The sequence below is a fragment of the Drosophila subobscura genome, chromosome A, assembly GCF_008121235.1.
Source record: "Drosophila subobscura isolate 14011-0131.10 chromosome A, UCBerk_Dsub_1.0, whole genome shotgun sequence".
Classification (NCBI taxonomy): Eukaryota; Metazoa; Arthropoda; class Insecta; order Diptera; family Drosophilidae; genus Drosophila; species Drosophila subobscura.
Window position 1 is genome coordinate 10,186,514 of NC_048530.1, and position 14,711 is coordinate 10,201,224.

Genomic DNA, 14,711 nt, shown 5'->3' on the forward strand with positions numbered 1-14,711 from the left:
GACTTTACAAATTTACAACCTATGAAGCAACATGTCGCTCTGAAATTAAAAAAAAGAAGACTCCAGCTAAAAAAAAAACTCTTGTGCTATCCTGGCATTATTTAATTTCATATTTCTTTAGAGGGATGACGAACTTTACCAAAAAACTGATATGGTTGCAACAAGCGATTCACAGCTGTTAATATTTTAAGACTATCGGCAGGCAGGCCCAGCTAGAGTGTAAAATTGTAAGAAAACATGCAAAACATGACATAAGATAGGCAAAGACGTACAATATAATTAATTAAATCTATCAGCTAATAAAATAGAGAAAAAATTCAACGTATCAAGGTATTATTAATTTTAAGTTTTTAATCGATATATCTGTGACTACTGCTCGGCACGCGCGCCTTTTCTTTGCGACAAGTTGGCAGCACGATTTTATATTTCTCTGCTGGCCATTCAAAAGTGTGTGTTCTTTACAAAATTGTGTTGTAAATTCAAAATAAAGCTATATAAAATTACACAAAAAGTGCAAAAACTGTATAAAGTAGTAAGTAAACCAATATAGTATTTAGATATTTATCAAACCCTTGCTAGACTGTTCAATACGGCTCGATTTAAACAATTGTTTGTCCTGCAAACAACTGGACGACCACTTTCTGACTGTGTGCCGAGGGAACGTATAAATACATATGTGTTTCACTAAACATATTCTGCGAGTGATAAGAAAATGCAGATCTATACCTAGGGGTCTATCTCTTTGCGCTTTTAAACGATTTGTGTGTCAACAGTCAGTGCGTTGCGCAAAATGCAATTGTGTGGAAAGTGTTGTCCGTTGGGCCAAAAGTAACAACATAGTCGCCACTCCATGTGGGCTCGTGGGTAAAATGCTCCAAATGATATGAAAGTGTTCGCGATTGTGTTCACAATGATTTTGTTTATATATTGTCTCCTAGTTTGTACAAAATTTGACAAAAACTATCAAATTATAAACAAATTGAGTAAAATATTAAATTTTTGTATCAGGGCTGTCGCCTCTCCCCACGTAGAGCAGCCAGCTCGCAGTCGATTCGGGAGTGCGGCAACACTGAAACTTATCGAAAATCGTACCCCACGGTCGATAAGATATTGCTTTTTTCTTCTGCCTCAGTGTCGTACAAAAAAGGCAAATATATGTAAGAAAGTACTAAAAATCAATTGTTAAATCGAATTGTTTGAGTGCTCGTGTATCGACCATTAATAGTGCTATTCAATCTTGTACGAGTGAGAGCGCAGCAGTTCGGACTAATCAAAAACAAAATGGAAATATGCATAATATGAAAAATCGTCAGCAATAACAAAAACAGAAATAACAACAACAACAATTACAGCGGCAGAAGCAAGAGCAATAGCAACGTGTGTGTTGTTTTTGTTGGCCAGCAGCAGCACGTACGAGGGGAAGTGTGCATATGAATTAGAATCGTGGGACGACAGCGACGACGACATTGAAGTTCACTCTTCTCTTACTGCGCTGTACACACACAGTTTGGAATGCAGCAGCAGCAGCAGGAGAACCAGCACGAGACCGAAAAATCAGCAGACGGATGCGGATGCGAATCAGGATCAATAATCACAATCAACCAGCAATCGAGACGATAAAATATAAATATCCCAGCTATACAACGGGCTTGTAATCGGCGCAGGAATCGGAAAGGAAGGGAATCACGCGCCACGCCAATACGGAAAACGGCAGAAAAATGTTAGCAAATGTCACATACATATTCTACAGTTATTGTTGTTGGCGCGTTTGCCAATGTGTGTGCGTCCGTGTGTGTGTTCTAGTGCCCATTTTCCGTGTGCGATTGGACTCTAGGTACATGTGTATGTGTAGGGAAGACAGACGGACGGACAGAAAGCCAGCCAGCAATCCGTTTGGTTTGGGTTTGGTATGCGACGATGTCAAATAGTTTCGTCTCCTCAATTAATTGATCTTGCTTTAATTGCTGACAGCCCCAAACCGATTGGTTTCCATTCCAATGCATTCCATGCCATCTCGGTTGTCCGTCCCTAAAAATGAGTGCTGATCCAAGGTTACCCTTGCCTGTGTCCGTAACATTGCTATTGTATAACCCCAGTTGGATCGACTCGAATCTCTTGTTTATCTTTGGCCATTCTAGTAGCTAGGAAAAGTACAGCAACAGCTGGCAGCATTAGAGAATAAATTCTCGATTGAGTGGAGGGGAGCCTGTGCATGTTTCCCCTCCAAGGGGGGAAAGCACATTCCGATTCCGATAACCCAACAGCCACTACAACTACCACAGTCACCTGCTAAAGTTAACTGTTATCTTGGAATGTGCATAGATCTAACATTTGGAATAGCCATTCATGTTACAGACGGAATGGAATGAAGAATATGCCAATTTGAGTTCAGTGATGTTTCAGCAATAGCGAACAGCTAACGGTCAATTGTTAACATACTGTTAATGGGCTTTAGGGCCTCACTGTAGGCTCTCACTGTACGGCCAGGCACTACTCACACAAATACATACACAGGCGCGCACTCGAAGTTGAGGCCATGTTAACTTAAGTATAATAATTTTTGCAGAGCCCAGAGAAGACCCGCCGCAGGAACGGAAAGGAGACAGTGAGGAGTGATTGGGTAGAAGGAGCAGGAGTAAGGGCAAGGGTGGTGTGGGCGTCACCATGGTGAGTACCAACTTGGTGGTGCCGGTGGTGTTGTGGGGACCCACGGCGCCCACGCATTGCATCTCCAGTGTGTTCCTTTCGGACGACCAGTGCACCCTGGTCACCGGCTGCTACGATGGACAGATCTGTCTCTGGCAGGTGGAGCCCACCACACTGAAGATGTCGCCCCGCTGCCTGCTGGTGGGTCACTCGGCTCCGGTGCTGTGCCTGGTGCGAGCCTCGCTGCTGCCCGAAAACAACTTTTTGGTGAGCTCCTCGGAGAACGGCGAGATGTGCACCTGGGATCTCATCGACGGAAAGTGCATGGAGGCAGTCAAGCTGGCGCAGGTGCACACACAGATTCAGAGCTATCACACGGCCAACAGCGAGGACATTCGTCTGTTCTGCATCGGCTATTACGCAGAGATCATGGTAATGGACCCATTCAGCCTGGAGGTAATCTATGTGCTGAGCTCGAAGGTGAAGCCAGACTGGATATCAGCCATCCATGTGCTCCGTCCCATGCGGCGCAAGGACGACGTGGTCCTTGCCATCACCACCACGGGCACAGTCAAGGTGTGGACACTGACGGGTAACGAGAACAAGCACGCGGAGCCCATCTACGAGAACGAGTCGAAGGAGATCCGCTGCCTCAACGCCATAACCATGAACTGCTGTGCCCAGAACCAGCGCACCGTGCTCCTGGTGTGCACGAAGTACTGGCAGATCTACGACGCCGGCGACTTCACTGTCCTCTGCTCGGTGATTGCGCCGTCCCGCGAGCGCTGGCAGGGCGGCGACTTCATCACATCTGACCGCGTTATGCTCTGGACGGATGAGGGCAAAGGTTACCTTTACAGGCTGCCCGCCAACTGCATCCCCGACAACAAGGAGTTCCACTCGAAGAGCGTCGTCCGGGACGCCCCCTACCTATACTACGTGCTCCAGCATCCCGGCGACAAGGTGCTCTCCTGTCCACCAGCCATGAAACTGTTGTTGGCTGGAAGCAATGGTAACGGCAACGGCAACGGCGGACATCACAATCTGCTGCGCGGCGACTCTGAGGGATACATCTCGGTGTGGAATGTGCCAGAGGTACCGCTAGACAACATAAGCATACTGCAGGCCAAGCAGATGCCGCCGCGCGTCCTCAAGCCACACGTGTGCACTTCCCTGGTGGAGGCCTGGTCCATTATGGATCCGCCGCCCGTGGGGATACTGGATCAGCTGTCGAGGATCACAGAGTCTCCGGTGAAGCTCACTTCGAGCATATACTTGCCGCAGCAAAGTCGCCTTGTCATTGGGCGAGAGGATGGCAGCATTGTGATTGTGCCCGCCACTCAGACGGTGATGATGCAGCTTCTGGTTGGCATCAAGCAGAACTTCAGCGACTGGCCGTCGCACCAGATCCTATATGGGCACCGCGGCAGGGTGAACTGCCTGCTCTGCCCCTCCATGATCCACTCGCGCTACGAGAAGTCGCACCTGCTGTCTGGCGGCATCGACTTTGCCGTCTGCCTCTGGGACCTGTACAGCGGCAGCATGCTGCACCGCTTCTGCGTGCATGCGGGGGAGATCACCCAGCTGCTGGTACCGCCGGAGAGCTGTAGCCCGCGGATTCTCAAGTGCATCTGCTCGGTGGCCTCAGACCACTCGGTCACCCTAGTCTCCCTGCAGGAGCGCAAGTGCGTCACGTTGGCCAGTCGCCACCTGTTTCCCGTGGTGACCATCAAGTGGCGCCCACTGGACGACTTCCTAATCGTTGGCTGCTCGGACGGCTCCGTGTATGTGTGGCAGATGGAGACGGGACACCTGGACCGGGTGCTACACGGCATGCTGGCCGAGGAGGTACTCTCCGCCTGCGACGAGCAGGCAGGCGAGGATGGGGTCGGCGGTGGTGGTGGCTCCTCCGGAGTGAGCGCATCTGCCAGCGAGATGGGCATGGCCAATCCGGCGGTTCACTTCTTTCGCGGCCTCAAGTCGCGGAATATGAACGCCATCAGGCACGCAACCCAGCGCGGGATCAACCAGCTACAGCAGCTGCAGGGCCACAACCAAGGGAATTTCGACTTCCTCATGAAGCACCGCAGCAATCCACTGGTGATCCAGGGTTTGCGAACCAACCCGAAAGACGCCGAGAGCCACATCCTATTCTTCGACATCGAGGGACTGATCTTCGAGCTGCACAGCGAGGAGTACGCCCAGATGACGCCGGCCACCTTGGAGGTGCTGGGGGTGCATCTGCAGAACCCAAAGGACAGCAAGTCCATGCACCTGGACGCGAGCAAGAAGATTGGCGACTTCTTCAACAAGGTGAAGAACAAGGCCGTGGACGTGGAGAAAATTCTGAAGGACAAGGACAAGCACGGGCTCGTCCAGAAGTTCAAAGAGAAGACGGAGATTGTAGAGAAGAAAGTGCAGGCGAAGGTGGAGAGCCTGCAAAAGGCAGTGGAGTCGCACGAAGAGCAGCAGGACCTGAAAAGTAAGATCGCCTCCAAAATGGAAGTCACCCACGTGATGGAGGTGGCCCAGCTGCTCCTCTCGCTGCTGCACTCCTGGGGTTTGGACCCGCACCTCGACAAGATGTGTGAGACTCGGCTGGGCCTGCTCCGCCCCATTGTTCCGATCTCGTACGGAGTGCTCTCCAAGGCGGGCTACATGTCCCTGCTGCTGCCCACTTGGCAGAACAACTACGACATTCCGGCAGGCCTCCAGCTGCCCTCCAGCTCCAAGAAGCGCCCGCTTCCAGAAGAGCTGCAGCGCCTGGAGCACCTCACCGCCATATTCACGTCGCGCTTGCACTGGGAGCTCAGCACCACTCTGACTACCAACCACATCCTGGCGCTGGTGGCCATGTCGAACACGCTGCTGTCGATGAGTGCCGCCTCCTTCCTGCCGGACAGCGAGAAGCACAAGAAGCTGCAGCGCCTGGCCCAGCGGACCGACTCCACGCTTAGCAACGAGGAGGAGCGCGAGGAGATCCTTGCCCACCATATTTCACAGATCAAGCATGCCTGGAGCCTCTTGGCCACCCACCACTGCTTCTTGCTGCCCGACAAAATCGAGGCCCTCGAGCCGAAGAAATTCAAGCGGCCCCAGGTGGAGATGATGGTAAAGCGATGGCAGCATCACTGTATCGAAATTCGTGAGGCTGCCCAGCAGATATTGCTCGGTGAGCTCACCCGCATGGGCAAGAAGGGGCGTAAACAGTTGGTCGAGAGCTGGGCTCAGTACCTGCCCCTCTACACCCATACAGAGCCCATTGTGGGGGCCCAGCAGCAGACGGCGCTTCTTAGCCAGAGCTCAGCAGGATCCCATGGCAGTAGTGGTGGGGTAGGAGGCAGCGGCAGCAACGGTGCCCAATTAATTGGTGGTTCAGCTACGGGTGCCGGTGGGGGAGGAGTGTCGGGCGCGGAACAGCATCAGGACGAGGACTATGAGGAGGAGGAAGAGGAGATCATACGCAAGCCGTCCAGCCTTTCGGAGCTGAAGCGCAAACAAACAACGGCCGTCATCCTGCTGGGTGTGATCGGGGCAGAGTTCGGGCAGGACATCTCACAAGAGTCACCCAGCCACCGCGGAAGCATCAGCCTTGCCACAGGCTCAAACGGACAAGGCGGACAGAGCGGAGAGCGACGCATATCGTCCGTGGTGGAGGGATTCGGCATAGCCAATAACCTGGCCAGGCTCACCTCGATGGCCTTGGCTCACCTACTCTATGCGCCGCCCTCGCCCAAACTGCCCCAGTACACGCCTCTGCGGCGAGCGGCCATTGACCTGCTCGGCAGGGGCTTTACGGTGTGGGAACCATACCTGGACGTGTCCAAGGTGCTGCTTGGCCTGCTGGAGATCTCGTGCGAGGGAAAAGCGGTGCCCAACCTGAATTACAAGCTTCCGCTGACGCCACAGGCGGACGCCTGCCGCACGGCCCGGCATGCCTTGCGCCTCATAGCCACCGCCCGACCGGCGGCCTTCATCACCACCATGGCCCGCGAGGTGGCCAGATACAATACGATGCAGCAGAACGCGCAGTCCATCAACGCTCCCCTGACGCAGTCGGTACTGTACAAGGCCAAGGGCGAGATACTGCAGTGCGTGGAGATGCTGATCGACAAGATGCAGTCGGAGATCGCCAGTCTGCTGGTGGAGGTCATGGATATCGCACTGCACTGCGTGGACAGCAACGAGCTGAAGGTCCGCGGCCTAGCCGAGCTGTGCCCTGCGATCTGCAAGTTTAACCAGATCTCCCATTGCTCTCAAACCCGACGCATCGCAGTGGGCGCCAACAGTGGCAACCTGGCCATCTACGAGCTGCGCCAGAACAAGTGCCAGATGATCCCAGCTCACACGCACCCCATCACCTCGCTGGCCTTTTCGCCCGACGGCAAGTATCTCGTCTCGTACTCGTGCGCTGAGAATCGGCTCTCCTTCTGGCAAACGAGCACCGGCATGTTCGGGCTGGGACAGTCGCAGACGCGTTGTACTAAGGGCTACTCCACGGCCCCCATTCCGGACGTTTCGCGTCTAAACCCCATGCGGCTGGCTAAGCTCGTCTGGATTAATAATCGCACAGTCACCCTCATGTTGGCCGACGGTTCCGAGACGAGGTTCAATGTCTAGGGACGCAATGTCAAAATCGATCGCTCGTTTTGGGACTGTGAGCAGGAGTGACGCATATATTTGAACTTGAACAGGCAATCAACGCGGGCTTCAAAAGCGACTGCGATACGAGACAGCTACACAACAATAATTATTATGTATGGAATGAATGAAGAAACGAAGCCAATTTAACTAAGGATAATGTTTCTGCAAATGCAGGCAGGAAAGGCGAGAACGGAAAAGGAGAAAAAAATCAATACGATAACTGAGAAATTAATTTTGTTATTTACATTACATATGTGTGTATATGTGTATATCCTGCGTATGCACATACATATATGTACATGTTTATTTGATCTATATATGTATTCTGCATCTGTGTGTATTTTAATATATGTATTAGACGATTTTAATGTACCTTCTACTGCTTTCCCTACGCCAGTGTGCGGCACTAAAGCACGTAAGCCCTAAAATGGAAATGGCAGTTAGCCCAGCCCGTGTATCGTATACCCCCCCAGTATGTATAATTTGCTAATTTTATGTATAGAGCTATATATTTTACCGATGCGCCGTTCATTCACACCGATGCACAGCACTGCGTGTTCTGTTCCTGAAAGTGTTTTACCTCCTGTTCCAGTTTCTGTTTGATGTAACTTACCTACATGCATACATACAGTAAGACCACATATTATTATTATTTGAACACCTATAACTTGGCGTACAGTCAACGTAAACAGAAAAAGTTAATTTTGTAACAAAGATCAACATATCTACTATATGTTTATGAAAAAAGTTTTTTTTTTCTATGGTATCCTTATAAAAAATCAACTTAAGCAAAAAAGACCCTTTTTTTCGCACATAAATTATTCGTACAGCCGTCCGATTCCTTAAGTAAAACTCAAAAATATGAAGGGTAACCTGTACAATGAAAAGTTTTGTTTGCTATATTTAGTCTTTATGATAACTAAAAGCCCTAGAAACCATGTTTCCCCCAAGGTATTGGTGCCCCATGAATTAATATTGACCCTCTCCACAAGCAGTACCGGTTGCAATAGCTCCCTCGATAAAATTTTGAGCTTCCGTAATGTTTTTTACAAATTAACTTTTCCTGTTTACGTTGACCGTACGCCAAGTTATAGGTGTTCAAACTAGGGTGATGATGGTGTACGAATAATATGTGGGCTTACTGTACATATATGTACATATATATAGAAAAATGATATCCAAATATTAAAAAGTCAGCAATAATTACTACAGTACCGATCTACATACTTACATATGTATATGTACGTATGCCAACAAACAAAAAACAAAACAACATGCAACACAACAACGTCAAAAAGAGAAAGGAGAGAATAATATAAATAGAGAAGAAAAAATATGTAAAACAAAGAACGAAAAGCTGTTATTATGATTACAAACTATTATTATTATTACTACTGTATGCTACTATTCTTATTATTATTAATATTCATATTTGTTATGCATAATGTATTGTTATATATATATATATCTAAAGAACCTAAACAGATGTATTGCGAAACGTTACAAAAAGTTACAAGCAAACAAACAAAAGCAACTAAATAACTAGAAGAATATAGAGTCAAGTGTTTTTTTTTTTTGTGTTTAATTGACATCTTAATTTTAGCTATTATTTGTACTTTGTTTTTCGATGTAACTCTGATTAGGTGTTTGTATGTATTTATGTAAAAAGCGTTTGGTTTGGTTTTCATTCTGTGGAAATTGTACAGAGAAATCTGTTTAAAAATCGAACTCAAGCATACAACACACAACAAAGGCATATTTTAATTTGAAGCTTACTCGGAGAAGGCTAAGGAACCAACGCATTGCCGGGCGCGAAATGTTTTCAACAAACTATTTATCATATAAACACATACATATGTACATACATATGTGTGCACATTGTACATACATACATATGCATGCATCTAAAACCTGAAATGCACACACGCATCCATGTTGCATGTGTATTCAATGTATGAATGTATTGAGCTTGGCTTCAGTTATGAATTACGCATATACAACATACATACATCCATGAATAGACGTGCATGCACATGTATGTATGTACATACATATTTTTACATACTTACATACATACGAGGTCCGTCAAAGTATTACGCAATAAAATTAAACGAAAAGAAGAAACTAAAAACACTTATGTACGAGTCGAGCATACAACAAATAAAGTCAAACATGAGCAAACCGTTAACGTATGTACGTATATTTTAATCATTCCCATCTTGAACCCAACTTCCTCTCAATTTTAAAAACAACAACTTTACGTAAATTCCGTACTAGCTATTTTTCCTTGCTCACTCTATATATTATATTTTCTGGTAGGGAGAAAAAGAAAGAAAGACACAAATTTTCTTGTTTTTAGCTTCCCCTTCTGTCCGAGAATAATTTTGTTTGTGCACAACAATGGACATGGCTAGCAAATGTTTTGCGTTAAAAAAAGAAACACCTCCTTGACTGATGTATTGATTCGTTGTGTTATGAATGAAACCTTTAAAGAGGCATGAATTCAGTATATTCATGCAGGGCTCTAATAGGAACTTTGCCATCGCGATTTTTCGAGGAAATATTTGTATGTAGATTTATCCAAAACATCAATCAATTTTCAATAAAATAATTAGATTGGATAATTTGTTCGACTTAATTGTATTACATGAGTATATCTTAATATTTTCCACGAAAATATATCTAAAACTTAAAAAAACTTCGCGTCACAAGGCAACTCTCTCTCTCTCTCTCTCTCTTTCTATCTCTCTCACTGGCTGCGTATCTCTACCAATTTTCAATGAGACAGAGAGCGAGATGGTGGGGAATAGAGTAAGCGCATAATAGGATGTCATATGCAATTTCTCAACATCAAGTTTGGCTCTTGCGTGAAGCTTAGTGGAACCTGGAAGCACTTCCTTGCTAATTCGTTTTTGTATACTCATGAATAGCATTCCCCGATGCTATTTATTGTAAACAAAAAATGAATGAATCAATTTAGCAGAAGTAATCCAATCAATGCACAAAAAACTGCAGTAAGGCGTTAAGATGGACAGATACATTTGTATTCACATATGTTATGTACATATGTATGTACCTATGTAAATCCCTCTCGGCTATTGATATTGATCATTGATCAAGTAAGGGGTCGGAAATTCTTCCGTCTGGGTATTACACACACCTCTACACCAATCGAAACGTGGAGGGACGTGTGAGGCGCTTCTTACGCGTCACAGCTTTTATACCCGGTACTCAGTTAGTATATCTCTACCTTATTGTTTTTTTTCCAATTTTACATTTGAAATTTTTTCTACATATGTCATATATGTACATCTACTTATAAATCTACATCCCTTCTTACGCCAACACGCCTAGAGCCGCACACTACACGAAACAGAGTGAGAGAGAATGTGCAAAAAATTTTCTTCTATCTTCAAAATTGTGAATACAGTAGATTTACGCGATTCGCGGTGGCGGAAGGGGGCGGGCGTGATTTTGAAATGCACTTGTAATAGTGTGAGCATACAGCCATCTGGATGCAAAATTGGGTGGCCCCAACTTTTATAGTCTCTGAGATCCAGGCGCTCAACAAGACGGACGGACAGACATAGCTGATCAAGAATATACATATGTATGTATGTATATATAAATATACTTTGTGGGGTCGGAAAGGTTTCCTTCTCTGCGTTACATACATACATATGTATGTACATCCACTTTTCCTATTTGTGTGGAAAATATACCCTATTTACTCTTCGAGTACCGGGTATAAAAATACTTTTTAAGAACCTGGAAGAATTTGAGAATCAAAACTAAAGTCACAATCATTCGGAGAATGATGTGAGGGTTAAATGAACGGTCAATGTCAAAACAGAACAGTATTCTGCACTGCCGCGGCATGCAAAATGTAAGACAGGGATGGGGAAGAATAAAAACGAAGTTTTTACTGCATAACATGTCAATATTGCTGTCTACGCACAAACTGGACACTGCCACTGCCACCGCCGTCGTCACTGTCGAATGCGAAGGAAGGACCAAAGGAGTGTGGCGAAGTAGGTAATTCGCGTGACCGTTCTATGTATAAAGCTTCCTACGAACATTTCGATGGCATTATTTACCAATTTAATTGTATTGTCCTTGCAATAAATGTTTGTACATTCATGCATCATACATTCACAGCCGTGCCTCTGCAGTGTGTGGCTCTAGGGGAGGGGGGCGAGCTAAAAGAGCTTGTACCGGGTATTAAGGTTGGGACGCGTAAGAAGCGTCTCACACGTCCCTTCTCGTTCTTTATAAATTGTGAACTTATGAGCTGTGTTTTCTCTGCTAATTTCAGCTTGTACTCGCCCAGTGAAAATGCCTGTTGCAGAAGCTACCAAAGGCAAGGGCAGGAAGACAGCAGCCGCTGCTGCTGCCGCTGTGGCAAGGAACAAAACGAGCGAGGAGGAGGCCACCGCTAAGCCAATGGATCTAGACGATGACAGCAAGAGCGACCATGAGCAGAAAAAGGATGTCGGGGCTGATGATGTCAATGCGCATGCAAGTACAAAGGAAAGGGCAGCCACAGACGAGCCGGAAGCAGACCCCGAACACGACGAGGACGATGAGCCGGACAGCAACGAAAACAGCGATCCGGAGGAGCAAGTGGAGCCGCCGGCCTTCAGTCTGGCCACACTGGGACTGCAGCGCGTGGGAAGCGCCCCACCACCTAAGCCTAAGGTAACGAAGGCTCCCATTCCAACGCTGAATGCCCGAGGAATGCCCGCCCGAATTCGCAAGAGAAACAAACTCTTCTACGACGAGAACATTATCAACGACGACAAACCGTTGCGCATGAGCCTTGCTCCTAAGAAGATGCCCGGTCGCCCACCCCTGGCCGCCGGGGGTCCTGGCAGCGGCTCGGGAAAGGTGCAGAACACCACCCCCGCCAAGGTGCTCAAGAAGCGTAAGGGTGTCGTCTCCCGCTACATGCGCTCCAGCGACAATGGATCCAGCTCCACCTCAGTCGGCAGCCAGCATCAGGTGACGGCAGCTGGCAACAAGAACAAGAAGACGGCAGCCAAGGGACAGGGTGGCAGGCACGCACAGTCCGCACAGTCCAAAACGAACCCATCCGGCCACAAGTCGGGCAAGATCAGCAGTGCAGCAGCCTCTGGAGGAGCGAAGGTGTCGACCGCCGCAGCTGCTGCCGTTGCCGCTGCGGAGGAGGAGGCTACCCAGGCCCAAGCCCTGTTGGTGGCCAACAAGCGGGTGGGCCAGGCGATCGGTCTCCGTCTGCGTAACCTGCTCAAGCTGCCCAAGGCCCACAAGTGGGCCATCGCCGAGTGGTTCTACTCGTACATAGACAGGCCGCTCTTCGACAGCCGTGACGAGTTCTTGAACCACGTGAACGAGTTGGATCCGCGCCTGGGAACGCGCCAGCTCAACCGGCACGAATGGTCGACCATACGGCGCCAGATGGGCAAGCCCAGGCGCTGCTCAGCCAACTTCTTCAGCGAGGAGCGCAAAGAGCTGGACAGGAAACGGAAGCTCATGCGCACTCTCCAGTCGCGCAAGCCGGGAGAGCTGAAGGATTCCGTTCTGCTGTCGGACATGCCTGATAAGATCCCCATGCCCCTGCCGCTGGGCACCAAGGTGACGTCTCGGCTGCGCACCCCCCAGGACGGCATCTTCGCTGGCACTGTCGCCGCCTACGACTCGCTGAACGCTATGTACCGGGTAACGTTTGAGCGTCCCGGCCTGGGGACCCACGCCATACCGGACTTTGAGATTGTGTCGGAGAACTTTCATGAGATGCTGCCACTGCACAGCTTCACTAAGGACTTCCGTCCCAACCTGATGAGCATCTACCAGACCAACAACTTGGGCTTCACCACGAACCTGGGCTATACGGCGAGCCTCACCAGCACCTACCTGCAGAAGCGTCCATCCAGTAATGGGAAGAAGGCAGGCGGAGGACTGTTTGGCCCTCAGAAGCATCTGGCCAGCAACAACGCGGCGGCAAGGAACGCTCTTAGCATGAAGCTGAACAAGAGTGATCCCCTGCTGGGGCAGGACGCCATCGGTGATAGTCCGATGCGGCCGCAGCTGATCCGAGTTCACAACTACTCGAACAAGCTGCTTGAGCATCTTGTGCACTTGGAGAAGTATATCTCGGTAAAGGCCGAGCGCATCCACCGCCTAAACAAGATGAACGCCACCGCGGAGCTAGCCATGGGAGAGATGCTCGGCCAAGACGAGACTGGTGAGCGCCACCGGCGCCACATCGCCGACAACTTTCAGCGCCAGTACGCCTTCAACATCGTCTCCATTGAGCGCATCAATACCGACCTCATGTATGAGCTCACCAAGGTGCAGGAACTCTCCTCCACCTTGACGAGAAATCCCAACGTCCAAGCTATGATCTCGCCCACGTACCTGCGGGAGGAGTGTCGGGCCAAGGCGAGCCAGACGGTGGATGAAATGAATAAGGGCTTGGTGAGGAATGAGCGCATGGTGACGTTGCTAAAGAGCCTGACCACGCTGCTGATGGTCACTCAGAACCTGGGCGGGGATTGCCCTGTGAGCGAGGTCAGGCAGGTGCTCGAGGGCTGCATGGAAGAGGTGCGCACCAACCTTGTGAGCGCCGATAACGTGGAGGCGTTCCACAACAGCGTTCAAATGCGGCTGGAGTTCATTGCCATGGACATCACTCGGAATCTCGAGAAGCGCAGGCACAGCCGGGCCGCTGCTGCGGCTGCGGCTGCGGCTACCGAGGATGTCAAGTCCCCGAAGACACCCAAACACGAGGAGACCGATGAGGACAGTGATGCTGTTAATGAAGGTGCTGGCGACACATCAAAGTGCACAGTGAATGAGGGGGATGGAAAAACGAAGCCTGTCGCTGTAGATGATTCCAACAAGGCTCCAAATAATAGAGCTGCTGACACCACAGAAGCTAAAAAGGAGATAAAGCAGCGGCCGCAGGAAGACAAGCTTGAGCTTATGGATGTGGATAGTGGTGGACAGCAGGCAGAGGGCGATGGCGAAGGGGAAGGGGAAAGGGAAGGCGACGTCGAAGACGAGGAGAAAATATACTCGGACGAGGCTGAAACAGACAATGCAGAGCAGCAGCAGCGAGAGGAGGACCCACAGTCACCAAATCCCGCCACCGACGACTCCCAGATAACAATCGAATCGGTGAAGGAGTCCGAGGATGAGGAGGAGGAGGAGATTGATATGGTCGGCGTTGAGCGGCTGAACTTAGAGGAAGGAAACTCTGAGTTCCAGGAGGAATTCATTTACGAGAAGTAGAAGTGTAGTCTTAAAACAAATACAATTTTTTTGCCGCGTTTCTTTTTTAAGTTTCTTTTTTTCAATGGACCATTTCATTGTCTTGATCTAGGTTAATAGAATGGAAGAGGAGGGGAGGGGAATATCCACAAGAAGATATCTCCAAGGAA

At 48.8% G+C, this 14,711-nt stretch overlaps 2 protein-coding genes across 2 annotated transcripts; both read left to right on the forward strand.

The window, feature by feature from the left end:
- Nucleotides 1-392: 392 nt before the first annotated feature.
- LOC117894371 (protein lin-9 homolog) lies at nt 393-14,564 on the forward strand. The gene is made up of 2 exons (XM_034801377.1): nt 393-532; nt 11,606-14,564. Exon 2 carries the CDS (start codon nt 11,626-11,628, stop codon nt 14,560-14,562), a length of 2,937 nt encoding a protein of 978 aa, XP_034657268.1. The 5' UTR covers nt 393-532; nt 11,606-11,625; the 3' UTR covers nt 14,563-14,564.
- Nucleotides 1,107-7,487, forward strand: LOC117894342 (WD repeat-containing protein 7). The gene is made up of 2 exons (XM_034801331.1): nt 1,107-1,720; nt 2,567-7,487. Exon 2 carries the CDS (start codon nt 2,665-2,667, stop codon nt 7,264-7,266), a length of 4,602 nt encoding a protein of 1,533 aa, XP_034657222.1. The 5' UTR covers nt 1,107-1,720; nt 2,567-2,664; the 3' UTR covers nt 7,267-7,487.
- Nucleotides 14,565-14,711: the final 147 nt, after the last annotated feature.

Excerpts from the sequence above, each read along its gene's own strand:
- LOC117894371 (XM_034801377.1), top strand. The coding sequence starts at position 11,626 with ATGCCTGTTGCAGAAGCTACCAAAGGCAAGGGCAGGAAGACAGCAGCC.
- LOC117894342 (XM_034801331.1), top strand. The coding sequence starts at position 2,665 with ATGGTGAGTACCAACTTGGTGGTGCCGGTGGTGTTGTGGGGACCCACG.